This window comes from Mastigoproctus giganteus, chromosome 13, assembly GCF_048544385.1.
Source record: "Mastigoproctus giganteus isolate SK-2022 chromosome 13, ASM4854438v1, whole genome shotgun sequence".
Lineage (NCBI taxonomy): Eukaryota > Metazoa > Arthropoda > Arachnida > Uropygi > Thelyphonidae > Mastigoproctus > Mastigoproctus giganteus.
In genome coordinates, this window is record NC_143587.1 from 39,161,776 (window position 1) to 39,179,432 (window position 17,657).

Consider the following 17,657-nt stretch of genomic DNA (forward strand, 5'->3'; position numbering starts at 1 on the left):
TGTTGATGATCTTGGTCAGGTAGCTAAAAAACTGAGTATTTTGCATCTACATTCATACTTGAGGAGTTATTTAAGGAGGTTAATGCCAGAGGTGAATTAAACTCTGGCTGTTTGCTAGATGATGTTGTAATAACTGAGAGCACAGTGGAGGAGAAATTGTTGAAGATAAACATAAAGGCACCTGGGGTGGTTGGATCTATCGAGTTATATTAAAGGAGGCAGCAAAGTAAGCAAGCAAACCCTTAGCCATAATTATGAGAGCTTCCTTCGACTCAGAGCTCATAATACTGGTCAAAATCTTAATACCGGTATTCCAAAAAAAAAAAAAAAACATTTTTCGCAATAAATTTTGATGACAGTTAGGTGAAATAAAGTAAGGAAAAAACAAGTAATTACTTGTTTTTTCACGTTTTAAATCACAATTTTATTAAATTAATAAGTATTCTAGCAAAAACTATTAAACATACAGTTATTCTAAAAACAAAAAAATAAGCATCCACACTACCGGTCCGAATAAAGTGAGCTCTTAAGAAACTCAATAGTGTTATGGTTTAAACTGGATCTAAATATGATACATATTTAATTAGCAGCAGAAAACGTCCTTTTGGATTCTTTGCTGGTTGGTGCTTTGTACTGAGATAGTCGTAGATGAGTTGCAGTTTAATCTCCCCCCCCCCTTGGTTATTCCCTCTTCAAAAAATCTTATTTCCTTTTTGACTTTTTATGGCATTATATCCATATTAACGAAAGAAAGGGACTGACAGTTAAGCTTGGTGAGGAAACCAAATCTAAGATGTTAATTATTACACAGGTGTTTAAAGAAAGTGCATCACAAATAGAAATATAAACAAAAGATATTTATTAATAGTTAAGGCGATGCTAAGTAATATTTAACAGTTGCTCTCAAAATATTCCAAAATGAGCATTTGCAACCTTTATACAACAGTTTTGGTAAACATGATAATTATGGCTGAAATGTTATCAGAAGCCCTCAGTTTGCTTCAGTTTATCATTTTAAATGGGAAAACAAAATGAAAAGTTCACCAGATGCAAACTAATATTTAGTTGAATCCCCTCTGGCCCTGATGACAGCAGCACACCGTCAAGGCATTGACAAGATCAATTCCTGAAGTTCACAAAGGGTCTTTGGTTTCTCTCTGGCTATGCAGATTCCACACGATGCCAACAGTTCTCTTATAGGATTCAGGTCTGGGCTGTTTCCTGGCCAACTAACAGTTGTAATGGACCATTCTTCCAACCATATTTTCACCTGTAACAAATGTAAACACATGTAACAGATGTCGAACCTCTAATGCAGAAATGATGCTAAAGTAATTACAGAAGTGCCTACTTACACTTTTTGCCTGATGACAAGGAAGAGAGTTGTCCTTGAAGATGCATTTACTTGGCAGGTTGAAATGGTCTCTATAATGGTTGGCAGCAATTTGCCTTCCAATATAGCCAGGTATCCATTGGCATTTACGGAACCTTTTATAAACTGCAGGTGACCTACTCCGCGATAAGAAATCTCCCTCCCCCCATATCATTTGGTTGGTAGGGAATTTCACTGTAACACCATACAGTCTGGATGGTATTCTTCACGTCTACACTGAATCGTTCGTCTCCCATCAGATCCATGCAGGTTGAATTTCTTCTCATCCAAGAAAATAACTGATTTCCACTGCTTGGTGGTCCATTTGACATGCTCCTTACACCAAATTAATTAGGCCTTTTTCATTTATTGTGAGGAGAGGCTTCTTCTTAGGACGACAGGCTACAAGTCCATTTTTGAAGAGGTGTCTTCTGACTGTTACTGCACTTGCTACCACTCCTGTATGTTCTTCCCATTCTCTTTTCAGCTCAGATGATGAAGCTTTATGATTTTTAAGGCATAAGCACTTCAAAACACAGCCCTGTTTTGGTGTAGAGACTCGTTTGCATCCGGTTCCTTTTTTCCCATCAGCAGAACCAGCATTCTTGAGTTTGGAAAGAAATCTACTCACTGTCGACTGATTACAAGACACTCTAAAAGCAATATGACAGGAAGAACATCCTTCCTCACTTAAAGCAACAATAGCACTCTTCTTCATGGCATCAACTGCACATAACTCTCCATTCTGACACAAGCAAGGAATGACTGCAACTCTTGCAGAACATGCTTATATAGCTGAAAGTAACGGCTCATGCAATATTACGCCATCACCTATGCATGTCAATCTTCTGATGCAATCTGTAAGAAATATTGCCATATACTTAAGTTATTTGGACAACAATTACAATTTTAAGGGTGATGCACTTTCTTTGAACACCAGTGTACAATAAAAAAAGACATTGATATGTCATGTTCCCATTTTTGTATAGAGATAATTTTCAAATTTTTTACAGGATGGAAAGAAACCTGGAGAAGTAATTTTTGTGCAAGAAGCCTTAGCACAACTAACAAGGACAAGGTATTCACTTGCAGAACTAGTTAAGTCTTCCCTGCCCGAGGGTGTGGATCCATCTCGGTTGGAATCCTATCTCACAGATGGAGAATTTGAGGTTAGTTTTCTATAAATAAAAAATATATTAATAATTCTATTTATACTCTAACACTGCCGTTAGCCATGTTTTAAAACTTCATTGTAACTGTTTTATTGCAGTAGATAAAACACTGCGAGAATTAACAACAAGCTTTGCATTTTTTGTGTTAGCATACGATCTTGCAATGTCATCAGCCATTTTCAATCCACTGCAGGATGAAGGCCTCTCCAGCAACTTTCCAGTTCCTTCTGTTTTGAGCACTGGCCATCCATTTACTACCCACAAACTCATGAATTTCATCTATCCATCTCCGCCTTTGTTTTCCAGGTTTTCTTCTAGCTCCTCTTGGGTACCATTCTGTTATTAGTCCATCTGTCATCATGTCTTCGAGCTATGTGTCCTGCCCAAGACCATTTTAATTCTTTAGTTTTGATAAGAATGTCCTTTACTTGAGTTTGCTGCCTAATCCATGTGTTTCTCTTATCTAACAGTCTGATTCCCAATATAATTCGTTCCATTCTTCGCTGTGTAGTTCTCAGCTTCTCTTCCATTCTTTTGGTGAGTGCCCATGTTTCACTTCCATAAGTCATGGTGGGAAGTATACATTGGTTCATTATTTTATGTTTCAGACAAATTGGGATATTGCTCATCAGTATGTGACTATATTTCCTGAATGCTATCCATCCAAAATTTATGCTTCTCTTGACTTCCAGCCATTATCATTATTACAGCTAATAACTTGTCCCAGATAAGTATGACTCCACCTTTTCAATTACTGCTCCTTCAATCATTATTTCCCTTTCTGTGGCATACTTGTTCATCATTACTTTTGTTTTAGCCATATTCATCTTTAGTCCAAAATCCTTACTAACTGTGCATAACTGATTAAGATTTTCCTCTAATTCTTTGGGATCGTGGCTCATGACCACAATGTCATCTGCAAATCGTAACTGGTTTAGGTACTCTCCATTCACATTGACTCCTTTCTGCGACCAGTCTAATCTTCTGAAAGCTTCCTCAAGGGCAGCAGTAAACAGCTTCAGAGATATTGTGTCTCCTTGTCGAACTCCTTTCTCGATTTAAAATTTTGTCTACTGTCTTTGTCTAGTCTAATAAAGGAGGTAGCATTCTCATATATTTTATTCAAAATCATAATATGTGGGGTATCTATGCCTTGTCTTTCCAGTGCCCAAAACATTGCCTTATGCTGTATGGAGTCAAATGCCTTTTCATAATCCACAAATGCCAGGCAGAAGGACTCTGCAAGGCTTTAGGGGGGAAATTTCTATCAGCATGGCCCACACTTGTAGGTAGAAGGAATTTGTTTTGTAGAGACGGGATACACTTAAAGGTGTTGCAAAAGTTTTTGCCAGTATTATTGAGGATACCTTAAAGGTTCAGGGAAACTGCCAGTTAGGGGGGGATGTGGGTAATACTGACACACGTTTATCTGATAATATTGGTCAAAGTAACTCTTGCACATACCTTAAGAGTTCTTATCTGTTACCCCAACTGGACGTATTATCTAGATGTTCTGGAGGCAGAAACGTTTCATGTGAGCGGGTAGCTAATATCAGGGAAGAGAGCCTAAAAAACTTCAAGGGTTGTGTTAGGGTTGTTAAATATACAAGAACAGTAAATCTTAATTGTTTATACAGTAACGTTAGAAGTGTCGTCAATAAAATGAGCGAATTTGAACTGCTGGTTAAAACAAGTAACGCGGACATAATAGGGCTTACAGAGACGTGATACCACCCGGAAATTGGGGATGATGAATTTAAGTACGGCTTGTATAATGTATTTAGGAAGGATAGGGTAGATAGAAGGGGTGGTGGGGTAATGCTTCTTATCAGAAGCAGCCTGAGTGCGACTATAGCTTTCCCAGATTCAGACATTTCACATGCTAGTATAGAGTCTGTATGGTGTGAGATAGTTGGAAACAAAGGTATAATGCGAGTAGGAGTAATCTACAGACCAGGTGATTGTGAAGATTATGACAAAAGCCTCTACATGCAAATGGAATGGGCAAGTAAGCGTCAATGCCTTATTATGGGTGATTTCAATTTGCCTCTAATTGATTGGAGTAAATGGGAAGGAAACTTGACATGGGGAACAAAATTTTTAAATCAACTAGATGACTGTTATTTGTATCAACATGTCAGGGAAAGTACTAGAGAAAAGAATATCCTAGACCTCATCATCACGCATGAATCAGATGACATAACAGGGCTGACAGTAGAGGAACCAGTAGCAGAAAGTGATCACAGAGTCCTACGGTGGATGATGACGAGAGAGGTAGCAGAAGTAAAAGGCAAAGGAATGGGTTTTAATTTCAGAAAAGGAAATTACGATGCCTTAAGGTACTACATGGCCTCTATTAACTGGGTAGATATTGTGCAGAAAATGAATACATTTGAACTGTGGTACGCTTTTAAAACATTAATCATAGATGCCTTGAATGCGTATATAAAATTTAAAAAATACTCCAAGAGGAGGGTTCCAAGTTGGATGAATAGTGAAGTTGCCACATTACTTGAGCAGAAAAAGGTGGCATGGAAAGGTTACAGAGCAATAAAAAGTACTGAAGCCTATAACAGCTACAAGGTGATGTGTAATAGAGCCACAGAAAAGGTTCGACAGGCAAAGGCAGTTTATGAGAAATCACTAGCAAAACAGAGCAAAGAGGGGGGATAAAGAATTCTTCACATATATAAATGCCAAGAAGAGCAGGACAAACCAGATCGGACCTTTACGTAAGGGAAAGGGGATAGTATTAAATACACCAGCTGCCGTTGCAGATCAACAGTTATTTTGCATCGATATTTACAAATGAAAAACCTTTTGTGGCAATGGGAAATTGTGGGAACGAAGTTAAAAAATATGTAATTAATGATATTGAAATTTCGCAAGATTATTTAATGAAAAAACTTTCGAGCCTTACAGGCCAGTAAGGCTCCTGGAGTTGATGGAATATACCCTATAATCTTAAAGGAGGCGGCAAGCGAGTGCATTGAGGCTAATTATGCGAGTATCACTAGACTCTGGGGAGATTCCCTTGGATTGGAAAAGTGCAGATGTATCTCCCACACATAAGGGTGGTTCTAAAAGTGAAGTTGGAAATTATCGACCTGTCAGTCTGACTTCAATAGTAGGGAAAATCATGGAGGCAGTGATCAAGGGTGGAATTCAGGATCATTTGGATCAAATTGAAATTCTCAAGGATACTCAGCATGTATCCTTGGTTTTGTAAAGGGAAAATCATTTTTAACAAATCTGGTTCGCTATTTCGAAAGGGTCACTCACGAGCTGGATTTAGGGAATAATTTCGACATTGTTTATTTAGATTTCAGCAAAGCTTTTGACTCAGTCCCACATGAACGGTTGCTTTATAAGCTGGAACAAGTTGGAATCACTGGGAAAATCCTTAAGTGGATATCAGGATGGCTTCAGGGCAGGAGGCAGAGGGTTATGATAAATGGCTATTCCTCAGATTGGGTTGATGTAAGAAGTGGGGTTCCCCAAGGATCAGTATTAGGACCACTGTTGTTTTTAATTTTCATAAACAACATTAATGAAGGGATAGAGGGCGTGGTGTCTAAATTTTCAGATGTTAAAATTGGTAGAGTAGTTAATGATCACTGTCAAGCTGAGCTTCTTCAGAGAGACCTAGATAGACTTTAGGAATGGTTAGAAAAATGGCAGCTATGCTTTAATCCAACAAAGTGTAAAGTATTACACCTGGGAAAGAGTAATCCCAAAATAACTTATTCACTTGGTGGAGTTCAACTAAACCCAGTACTGGAGGAAGGGGACTTGGGTGTTATGATACGGTCAGGCATGAAATTCTCTGAGCATTGTAAACAGGTTGCAAGGAAGGCCCATGGTGTCCTATTGATGATCTGTCGAACTTTTGCAAGTAGAGATAGGGACATGATAATCCCATTATATAAGGCTTATGTTAGACCACACTTGGAATACTGTGTTCAAGTATGGAGACCGCACCTAAAGAAAGACATCGAGGTTCTTTAAAAGGGTGCAAAGACTGGTAACTCGCCTGGTGAGATCAGCAAAAGGGCGTCCTTATGAAGAAAGACTTCAAATATGTGCGTTGCAGAGTTTGGAAACTAGAAACCTTAGAGGAGATTTGACTGAGATGTGTAAGGCTCTGAGAGGCATCAGTAAAATGAATGAGGACGAAATTTTCAAGATTATAAATGATGCTAGAACTAGGGGACATAAATTCAAGTTACGGGATGGGGGGGGGAAGATGTTTAGATTGGACTGCAGGAAGTTTTATTTTAGCCAGTGAGTTATAAATTACTGGAATAAGTTGCCTACATAGGTGGTAGAGGCTGACAGTTTGGGGAAATTCAAAGGTCATCTGGATAGTACCTTCGGGGTGAGGGAAACGCATAGGATGATAGGTTTAATTTCCTTTTTTTTTTATTAATTATTATTATTATTTTTTTTATCATTGTTTTGTTCGGATTTTTTTTTTTTTTTTTTTTTTTTGGCTGGTGCTGCGTAAGCCATAGGCTTTCTTGCACCATGCAGCCATTACTAATACTAATAATGGTGTTTTATATTCATTTGCTTTCTCCATTAGCTGTGATATTATGTGAAGGTGATCCATAGTTGAGAATCCTGTTCTAAAGCCAGCTTTCCCTTTCGGTTGATTCTCATCAAGTATTCTTTCTGATCTGTTAGTAATGACCCTTGTGAACAACTTGTAGATGTGGGATAACAAGCTAATTGGTCTATAATTTCCAATTTCTGATTTATCTCCTTTCTTATGCAGCAGAACTATGATTGCATTATTCCACTGCTTAGGCATCACACCTTTTCTAATGCACTTTGTGAAGAGCCTTGCCAGTTTTTGTGTTATGTCTCTTGCAATATACATGACAGTAAGGATCATTTTGACACTCCAACACTGCTAATTCACACTTAACAAGAGAGGAAAAACACATTCTTTTTACTTAGGAATAACTTGAAATAATTTGCTGAAGAATAAAATTTTGCCAGATTTCAAGAAATTTTCAATGGATAAGGTTAAAATTACTCTCAAATTGGTAGTATCACATATCCTCACAAAGCACACATGACATACATTCCTTAAACTACACAAGTCAAATATACAAGTTCAAGAAAGTAACAGTGTAGAATGTCTATTTTTTATGCATTGCATTGACATATCTGGAGGTGGGTGTGAGTTGGTATCATGAGCAACATTTGAATGTGCTGTACTCAGATAGCAGATAAACTGAATGAGTATTTTGCATCTACATTCACACATGAGGAGTTATTAAGGTTTGAAAATGCCAGAAGGTTATCAAATTGTAGCAGGGTGCTTAATGATTTTGTAATAACTGAGAGCAAAGTGGAGGAGAAATAGTTGAAGTTAAACATAAAGGAGTGGATGGGATCTATCCAGTTATATTAAAGGAGGTGGTAAAGGAACTAAGCAAGCCCTTAGCCATAATTATGAGTGCATCCTTGGACTCAGGGGAAAGTCCCCACAAACTGGAGATGTGCAAATGTATCTCCAATTCACAAAGGGGATCAAAGGGCGACACGAGTAATTACAGACCAGTTAGTTTAACTTCTGTTCCAGGTAAAATAATGAAGTCACTGGTTAAAGATGCATTGCAGGATCATCTACACAAGACTACAGCAATAATTCAGACACAGCATGGATTTGTTAAGGGAAAGTCCTGTCTGACAAATTTGATTGGATACTATGATGTGGTTACAAAGGAACTGGATGCAAAAAATAATTTTGTTATCATATACTTTGATTTCAGGAAAGCTTTTGACACTGTTGCGCATCTAAGACTACTGTAAAAATTGGAGCAGAATGGTATTAAGGGTAAGTTGCTACAATAGATAACAGGGTGGTTGAGTGGGAGAAGACAGAGGGTGGTAATCAATGGATGCTGCTCTTCGTTGATTAATGTTATTAGTGGAATCCCACAGGGTTCGGTGTTGGGCCCACTGTTGTTTTGTATATTTATCAATGATATTGATGAAGGTATATCAGGCTTAGTGTCGAAGTTTGCAGATGATACAAAGTTGGTAAGGTTGTTAATGACAGTAATGGCAGTGTTCTACTGCAACAGAATCTAGAAAATTTGGGCAGATGGGCTAATAAGTGGCAACTGAAGTTTAACCTTGACAAATGCAAAGTACTGCATAGGGGTAGAAGTAACCCCAGAGGAACATACCAACTGTGTAGTTACTACACTTAGGGTGGTAGAAAATGAAAAACACCTGAAAGTAATTGTGCAGTCAGATATGAAGTTTTCTGAGCAATGCAGACAGGCTCCCAGGGCAGGTCATGGGGTTCTCTCAATGATATATATAGGAATTTTGCTAGCAGGGGAAAGGAGATGATTATACCTCTGTATGAGGCAATGGTTAGGCCACGCCTTGAGTACTGCGTACAGGTCTGGAGGCCTCATTTTGGGAAGGATGTAGATTTGCTTGAGCGTGTACAGAGAAGGGCAACAAGATTGGTGAGGGGAATGAAGGGATCCTCTTACCAAGAGAGGCTTAAGTTCTGCAAATTGCAATGGCTGGAGGCTAGGTATCTGCACAGTGATCTGATTGAGGTGTATAAGGCCTTGAATGGGTTGAGCACGCTGAATTCTGATGGGATTCTTCCTCAGATTACGAACCTAAGGGGGCATAAATTCAAATTAAGGAAAGACAATTGTAGAAGAGATGTGCAGAAATTTGACTTTAGCCAGCGGGTAGTTAATTGCTAGAACAATCTTTCATCTGTCATTGTGGAAGTTGATAGCTTAAATAAATTCAAGGAGGAACTGGACAAACATTTAGAGGGAATGATGTTAAATTTTTTTTTTTTTGTGATGCAAGAAAGCAAACTCATATGTTTGATTTCTTGCATCACATGCATCTATTACTATCACCGTAGGTAAGATAGGTATTTTACATACCTTACATATAATTTTCTATACATGTATTGTCTGTTCACAAATTATAGTAAATTAATAATGCTAATACAGACCATTTAAAACTAACTGTGATATGCTGCTAACAATTGCATATCACATCTTTCATAATGTTCACAATGTAAATAAATTCAGTCCATCTCAGTTGCACCTCACTGCTTATTGTCATGTTTTCATCTTTTTGTTAATAGTCAGTTTCATCTCTTTTATTCCTGTCACACAGGCACTTTACATAGTAAGTTCAATTTACTTCTACAGCCAGTACAGTTGACAGAATAAAGAGATAAAAGTATCAGTATTTGCCCTTATGCATCTAACATGATGAACTTATAATAGTCTCCATTAATATAGTTATCTTTTTCAGCTAAAATCTGCTTTCAGTGGTTTGTTTATGATAGTGGATGACATTTTAATTTGAACTTGGCATGTAGGATTTTTTTAATGCAAAAAATTACACAACTCTTAACATATCAAATTTACTTTATTAAAATACCATTGTTATTATAGTTATTACTATATAGTACAACAAAAAGAAATTAAATAATTTTTATAATGTTATGTGCAGAAAACTATACTGCTGTATATGTTGGGCAAATATTGCTTTGCCCACAAAATGGATAAATGAAAGCAATTTAATAAGGAGCTGTGTAGTTCTTTTGAAATGAACTGAAATATGAAATAGTTCATATTTTGAGTGCTGAAATGGAGCCATAATTTTCAAAAATCACTGTTTAGCAATTTTCTAAACATTTCTAAACATTTCAATATTATCTCTGAAACGGAAATGCCAAGTTTTGTTGTACAATACATTGTTATAAAGTTTCTGTTAAACAAAAGTGTGATACCAAGTGGAATTATTATCATACGAAAAGCCCAGTTTTACCCATGTACACCAGTTGTAAGTGATGCAAAATCTTCAGTTAAGATTGGAAAATGTGGCAGATGAAATTTGTTTTGTGACTAAGAATATAAATTCTCAGACCATTCACAAGAAAGCCAGTAGTAATGGCAGTGACAGTGAATATGCTGACAGATCCATCTGAAATGGAAAGTGTGTGCACACAAGCACACACATATTGGTTGTAGCACTTTCAGCTTCTCATTATCTCAGAATTAAGAGTTTTAGGTAAAAAAAAAAAAATTTTTTTTTTTTTAAATAACAAGGTCATAAGTCATGCAGTCCTTGATCCAACCAAAATGAGGAAAACTAGCTTGGAAAGTAAGCTGTTTCTATTATGAATACTTATTGCCAATAAAATTTTATTAGAAAAATTTTACTCCATACCTGAACCACCTTCATAGATATCCAACATCTTGGTATGACTGTAGTCAAGTTGTCAGAATATAAGTGTAGAGTTGTGTGCCCATGTTGAAATCTGCATAATATCTTGAAATAGTGTAACGTACTTGTAGGCTATTTGGTAAACTCCCTGACTTTTTGTGACCATCCTGAAGTATAAACAGAAATATAATATGGAAGAGGAAAACTGGAAAAATAAATTGTAGGATATAAATAAATAAATTTTCTGTTTATACTCCGGGACGACCAAACGGTCAGAGGAGTTAACAAGATAGACAGAATACAAGGAACAGCACCGTATTCGTAGTCACGGGCTTAACCCCGTATATGTTTATGTAGACTATAGGAAACTTAATACTATGGCAATGCCTCATCTGAGGCAAACAGCTCTGAAATTAGATTTATGGGTAATGCTAAATTATTCAGCACCATTAGTAGTAGTAGTCACTAGAATGTGCAGATACAGTGTATTTATCAGCAGAAATTTGTTTGAGTTTACAAAACTTCTGTCAAGAGGAGTCCAGTTTATAAGAATGGTCAAAAAGGACTCAAGAACCTCAATTATGCCATACATATATGATATATTTTTTTTTTTGTTCCAACAACATTCGAAGAGCAGATATCTCTTAAGGGTACAAATGGTGATATTGTTGTACATATTGGTACTAATAACATTAAGAGTAGGAGATCTGCAGACTTAACAAATACAGGGCAATGTTGAAATGAGAAGTATCAGCTATGTTTTAATCCTGCTAAATTCAAGGTGGGGTTGAATTAAAGAGTGGAAGAGGAAAAGTATCTGGGAGTTGTGATATATATGACATTGAACAGTGTAAACAAACAGACAGGAAAACCCATGGTGTCATATTGATGATTAATTGAACATTATCCTGTAGAGATAAGCAGGTCATAATTCCACTGTATAAGGCAATTGTAAGACCACATTTGGAATACCGTGTTCAGTTATGGAGACCTCATCTGAAAAAAAGACATTGAGCTTCTTGAAAGGGTCCAAAGATGACTAACTTGAATGATGAGATCAGCAAAATGACTACCATACAAGGAAAGACTCCAAATATGTGGACTACAGAGCTTGGCAACTAGGCACTTCAGAGGTCACCTGACTGAGGTTTAGATTAGATTGTAGAAGGTTTTCTTTTAGCCAGTGAGTCTGATTGCTGAACAAGTTGCCCTTGCAGGTAGTTGAGGCTTTCAGTTTAATAAATTCAAAGGTCAACTGGATAGTTACCTGTGTGAGGAGAGAAGCATGTAATTTTTACTTTCTTATCTACTTTTTTTTTTTTTTTTTGTCAGTGCAGCAAAAAGCCTGTGTTGCTTCCTTGCACAACATGGCAAATACTATTATTACTATCATCCATCCACTCTACTCTCCCGATCTAGCACCAGTAGACTTCTTCCTCTTTTTCAAGGCGAAACTGTCCTCAAATGAAAGAGATTTCGGGATGTTGAGGACATAAAGAAAAAGTACGAGTAACTGCAGAACTGATCATCATCCCTGTGAATGTTTCTGACTATTTTCAGAAAATTTTAGAATAGTGTAACAATTGCATTCAACCAGGTGATGATTACTTTGAATAAAATAAAACTAGTTTTGAGTTCTTTTCACTGTGTGTTCTTTTCATTGCACCAGTCTGAGAACTTTATTGCCACACTTCATATATTTGAGAACAATGCTCTTAGTATCATATGCCTAATGAATGGGCTTTGGAAATACTGTTCCCCCCATCTTCTTTTGGCATTTTAAACCATTGCAATAGCAATATTGGAAAATATTTCTGACCTCATTATGTGTTCAGTGTTTTTGTAACCAAAATGTTAGCTATAACTAGTGGTGGGTTTTTTTGTTTTTAATGACTGCAGATCAGAGCTATACAAATGGGGGAGGGAGAATGCATCTAGCACACCACAGAAAGTGCTTGTAAGCACTATTTGTGGCGTGCTGGATGCAACATACTCAAACCTCAACACAGAATGAGGTCCTACAATGTTTCTTAAATTGTTATAATACAGCCATAATAAAAAAAAAAAAAAAAAAAAAGGGAGAACCCAGCCATATACTTGGCTCTCAGATAACATTGCACAGCCCTGCTGCAGAACTTGTGGTGTCAAATCTTAGAGCTTCAAAAGGCTTCCAACTTGGTGGTAGTAATAAGGAGTTCAACTGGACGAAGATCTAGGCCTTAATTTCAACGTAAAGGCAAACTAAAATTTTAGTCTGAATCGAGTACTGAGGCAGCTTTTCAAAACACTATAGTCTAAATAGACATTAAAGGTCAGTAAATACAGCAGATTCTCAATTTACCGGGATTAGATTAACTGGGACTCTAAATTTAAAAAAAAAATCAACCTGGAATCATCAAATTCAAGTAATAACTAGAATAGGTATAAACAGTTGTTTTGCAAGTCGTAAATGAGCGACAAGAAGCAGCGTTATAAGTTGTAATTAGGAGATTATTGTGCCTATTATCTTGCAACCTCCACTGTCTTCACACTCCCATCGCTCAAAAAAAAAAAAAAGAGAAGAAATGTTTGGTTTGTTTTAGTGAATTGCATTGATTATTGTGTTCCAGTTACACCGCAAAAGGACAAATTTTGTTTCGCTATTTATGTCAGCAGTGTCGGAATTTTTTTTTTATAGTAACTATTATTATTATTTTTTTTTTTTTTTAGAAATACCGTGAAAATGATGGGCAAACGCAAGAGAATTAAACAAAAACTTGAAATTATTCAAAAGTTTGAAAAGGGTGCATCTGTTAAATCTCTAAAGAACCATTGTAGTGTTGGTGACCAAACCATACGCGACATTTTAAAAGATAATGGGAAGCTAAATAAAAGGTCGATTTTAAATTTAATGATTTAAAATTGACATCATAAAAAATAAAGGGAAGCATCATATTGGACACGCGATTAGTATGTGGTAAGTTTTTTAATTATTTTATCTATCCATTCTTTTTACATAGGTTGCTGAACATTTTTTGATACGATAAGTCCCCGACTTACATAGTTGGGACTTACATTACGTTTTTTATTATTTTTTTTTATATGACTGACGATTTCGGTGAAGGAGACACACACATTTCACTATAATAACTTAAAAACCCACAGAATTCTAGCTATTGGTATTATAGCAAATGCAACGAGATCGAGTTTACTACCAGTTTATAATTAGATGCACTAACAGAAAAGCCCAGTAACCCGGAAAGTGCAAATCGTTTTTATTGTTTTATGGCAGTGACCTCCAGAAATGAGCATTTAGTAAAATGTGAGCTCGTAACTCAGGGTGACTCAAATTTTTTTAGCTGGTGCACCATAAGCCTCAGGCTTCCTTGCACTATGTGGCTAATAATAATAATAATAAAACTGAAAACTACTGCTGTCAATCGAAGTAGCCATAATGGTACCAATCACGGTATGTCCTTTCCATGTCTGGAGAATTTCTCCGTAGTCTTCTGCCTACAAGTTCGAGGTCGGTGCCTCCGTAGCCAGGAGCAGCAGTGCGTAGCACATGCTACTTGATTAGATGGGGGTTCGAACCCACGATCACCAAATACGGAGGATGCGGAAAGGTCAGGGAATGACCACCGCATATCCCCGGAGCAATATGGCCTTAGTTGCTAATACTCCTAAAAACCAAATAACAAACAAACAGTTTGAGGTCATTATAGCATCTAAGGAATATCCTCTGTATAGCTGCAATTGCTTCATCTCCTGAATCTTTTCGTATGCCAGTAATGGAAGCATAGACACGACCAGGTAGCCAGGATAATACATCAGAAGCTAGCAAGGAAATACCAGTTGATCGAAGAAAGTATACCATACTACAAGTACGACTCCAGGCAGTACTAGAGACCCCAACCCACAAGCTGTACTGGGACCGCACCATAATAACAGATAGGACAATCCCACACAACAGACCAGACATAACCCTTGTGGACAAGAAGGAAAAGGCTACCTATCTGATTGATATATTGGCAACCTGCAGAAAACCCACGGGGAAAAATCCAGGAAGTACACAAACCTAAGACAGGAGATCAAAGAGATGTGGCATATGCAACAAGTAACGACCATCCAGATCATCATGTCAACCACAAGTATGGTGCCAAAGACCCTACATAACAGCCTAGCAGCAATAGGTCTCCCAACGAATACCTACAAGGAACTCCAGAAAGTTGCAATCCTTGAATACCTGTAGGATAGTCAGAGAGTTCCTCGACCAACAGTAACACCAGACATAACAACCACCACCCTGTGTACTTGGTAGCAATACCCATCACGAGGTGGAACCCCCAATCAGGGAGAAATAATATAAGAGCAATAATAATAATAGTGAGTTTTCGCCTTAAATCCTGTAATGTTCTTTACAGAAAATTTAATTTTGGCTGTTATCATGGTGCCGACTAAGAGAATAAGTGACAGTAGTACTAGTAAATCTATCAAGAAAAGGAAACCAATCGAGTTGGATCAGAAAATTAAAATAATAAGGATGTATAAAAATGGCCAAACATTAACAAGTATCACGGGGAATTCAGATTTGTCGGTGGCAACGGTGAACAAAGGAGAAAGACAAAATACGAGAAGTGGTCGGCACCAATAAAGGACAACTGTAATAACCAAGGCTACAAAATACCAGTTTTTACAGTACAGTAACATGCGTTTTTTCTTCTTTTTATGTTTTCTTTTCTTATGTGCCATTCCAGCTACTTCATCGCTGTCTCCAGATAGTTTTTAATTGAACTAATTAAAAATATAACTATTTCTCTATATTTATAATTGAAATATATATATATTATGAGGTTTTTGTAATTTTGGAATATCAAGGATATAGTAGCAATATTTTATTATTTATTCCCGAGTTACATAAAACTCGACTTACGTAAGAAGTCTTGGGCGTGCGTCGGGGACTTGTTTTATGTTTTGATTAACTGGGAAATCGATTATCCGGGAATTTTTTTTTTACCATCTATCCCAGAAAATTGAGTCTACTGTACTAGAATTTAATTGCAGTACCAGTGAACTGTAGTTTGCTTATAGTTTGGAAATAAAGCAAAGCATACCATCATTAGTTATACTCTCAAGCATGTATCTGTGATAATGGTATTTCTTGTATAACAGAAATGTAGTTTTCATTTTTTACCCTTTTTATTTTTTACCTTAATTAGGAAACTCTTGGAATGAAACGGGAAAAGTTTTATGATTTACCTTCTTGGAAACAATCTTGCTTGAAGAAGGAAGCAGGACTTTTCTAATTTTTCCTCCTCTTGACATGGACTGTGTGAAGACAAACATCTTTTGTAATCATTGCTAACACTGAAATGCAGGTCTTTTTTATTCTGTGATGAAAAGTGCTTCTTACTATGCTAATCAGCTTTCCATACCATTGCCAGCGTGCCTCTTATAAATAATTTATTTACTACATTACAAGTCATCTTCGTACAATAGAGAAAACTATTTTATACGTTTAATGTATGAGCTGCATTAGTTTGAAGAAGATATATTTTTGGTATTTGATTTTTAAGTTAATATTGCTTAGATAAGTTGTGATTTTGACCTACAGATGAGTGTTGCAAATGAAAGATTTCACAGCTAATAAATGAAAACTGTGAGGTTTCATATGTACAGAATAAAACTGCCTTATTTAAAGCATTTTTGTAAGATAAAAACTGCTCATCTATAACTGAGTGCCTTTGAAGAGATAATCAGAATGAAATATAGCCTTAATTGTGTGCCTCTGTGTAAGGGATATGTGAAGTTGGTTCTCATTCAGACATTTTGCCTATTTAAAGTTCAGGATCAGGTGATCAGTTGTGAATAGAGTTGTTCAAAATTTTCATAATTTTCATAGTTAATTTATATGGCAATCTTTAAAGTGTAATATTCGGGTTTGTATATTTCATTTGCAAATGTTGTTAAGAAAAAATTGTTGTGCTTACAAATTTGTAACTTTTAATTGTTTTTTGGTTGATTTGAATTTTAATACGAAAAGTGTAGGGGTGTAAATATTTAACTTGGATAGTGGTAGAGTTTTGCTAAATGGAGTCACTAAATCTCACAGCTGTAACTTAATTTTATATATCAAAATTTGAAAAAAAACATGTATTCAGTGTTTTAACTGATATAATTTTGATATTTCTCTGAAGAAAGAAAGAAAAAGAAAGAATAGTCAAGTTAAGAAAAATAAGTTTTAAATAGAGATGTATGTACTGATTATTAGTATAACTGATATTCTCCGACTAATTTTTGTTCCTGGAGCCAAGCTACGGTGTTTTTGTTCCTGAATTTGTTTCCGACCAAAACAAAAACAGAAAAGTTTTTTTTTATGGTATTCAGCAGGACTGATTTATAAATACATACCATCATGCGTGCAATTTCATGTAAAATAACGTTCGGTGTGTGTGTGTGTGTGTGTGTGTGTGTGTGTGTGTATGTATGTATGTATGTGTGTATGGATTTGTTGATATGATGAATGAATAAATTTGTAGAATTAGCAACATTGTATTTATAAGTGGTCAGAGGAAGATGTCATTGTATACTAACAAGGAATAATAAGCTTGTAGAGCTAATTTTAAGCCAACTGTAAATACTGGAAAACATTTTGCATTTTAAGATGGCTAATAAAAAAGTTTTTAAATATGTTCTTTTTTATTATAAATATATATATGAGAGAGAGAGAGAGAGAGAGAGAGAGAGAGAGAATATTCATAACAGCTCCTAGATAGCAAAAGTAGCTTGTGCAGAGAATTGTTATTAAATCTAGAGAATTACCACAATTTATATTGAATACCCAAAGTTTGTACATCTTGGAGTTGGCAGTCACAGAGAATGGAAATGGGACAAAATTT

General features: G+C 36.2%; 1 protein-coding gene across 1 annotated transcript in view; it reads left to right on the forward strand.

The window, feature by feature from the left end:
* LOC150075981 (uncharacterized) overlaps positions 1-17,422 on the forward strand; it is a 701,253-nt gene extending 683,831 nt beyond the window's left edge. Inside the window, 2 exon segments of the mRNA XM_090387465.1 lie at positions 2,386-2,541; positions 15,978-17,422. Coding sequence (XP_090243591.1) covers positions 2,386-2,541; positions 15,978-16,064 — 243 coding nt within the window. The 3' untranslated portion in view covers positions 16,065-17,422.
* The last annotated feature ends 235 nt before the right edge of the window (positions 17,423-17,657 follow it).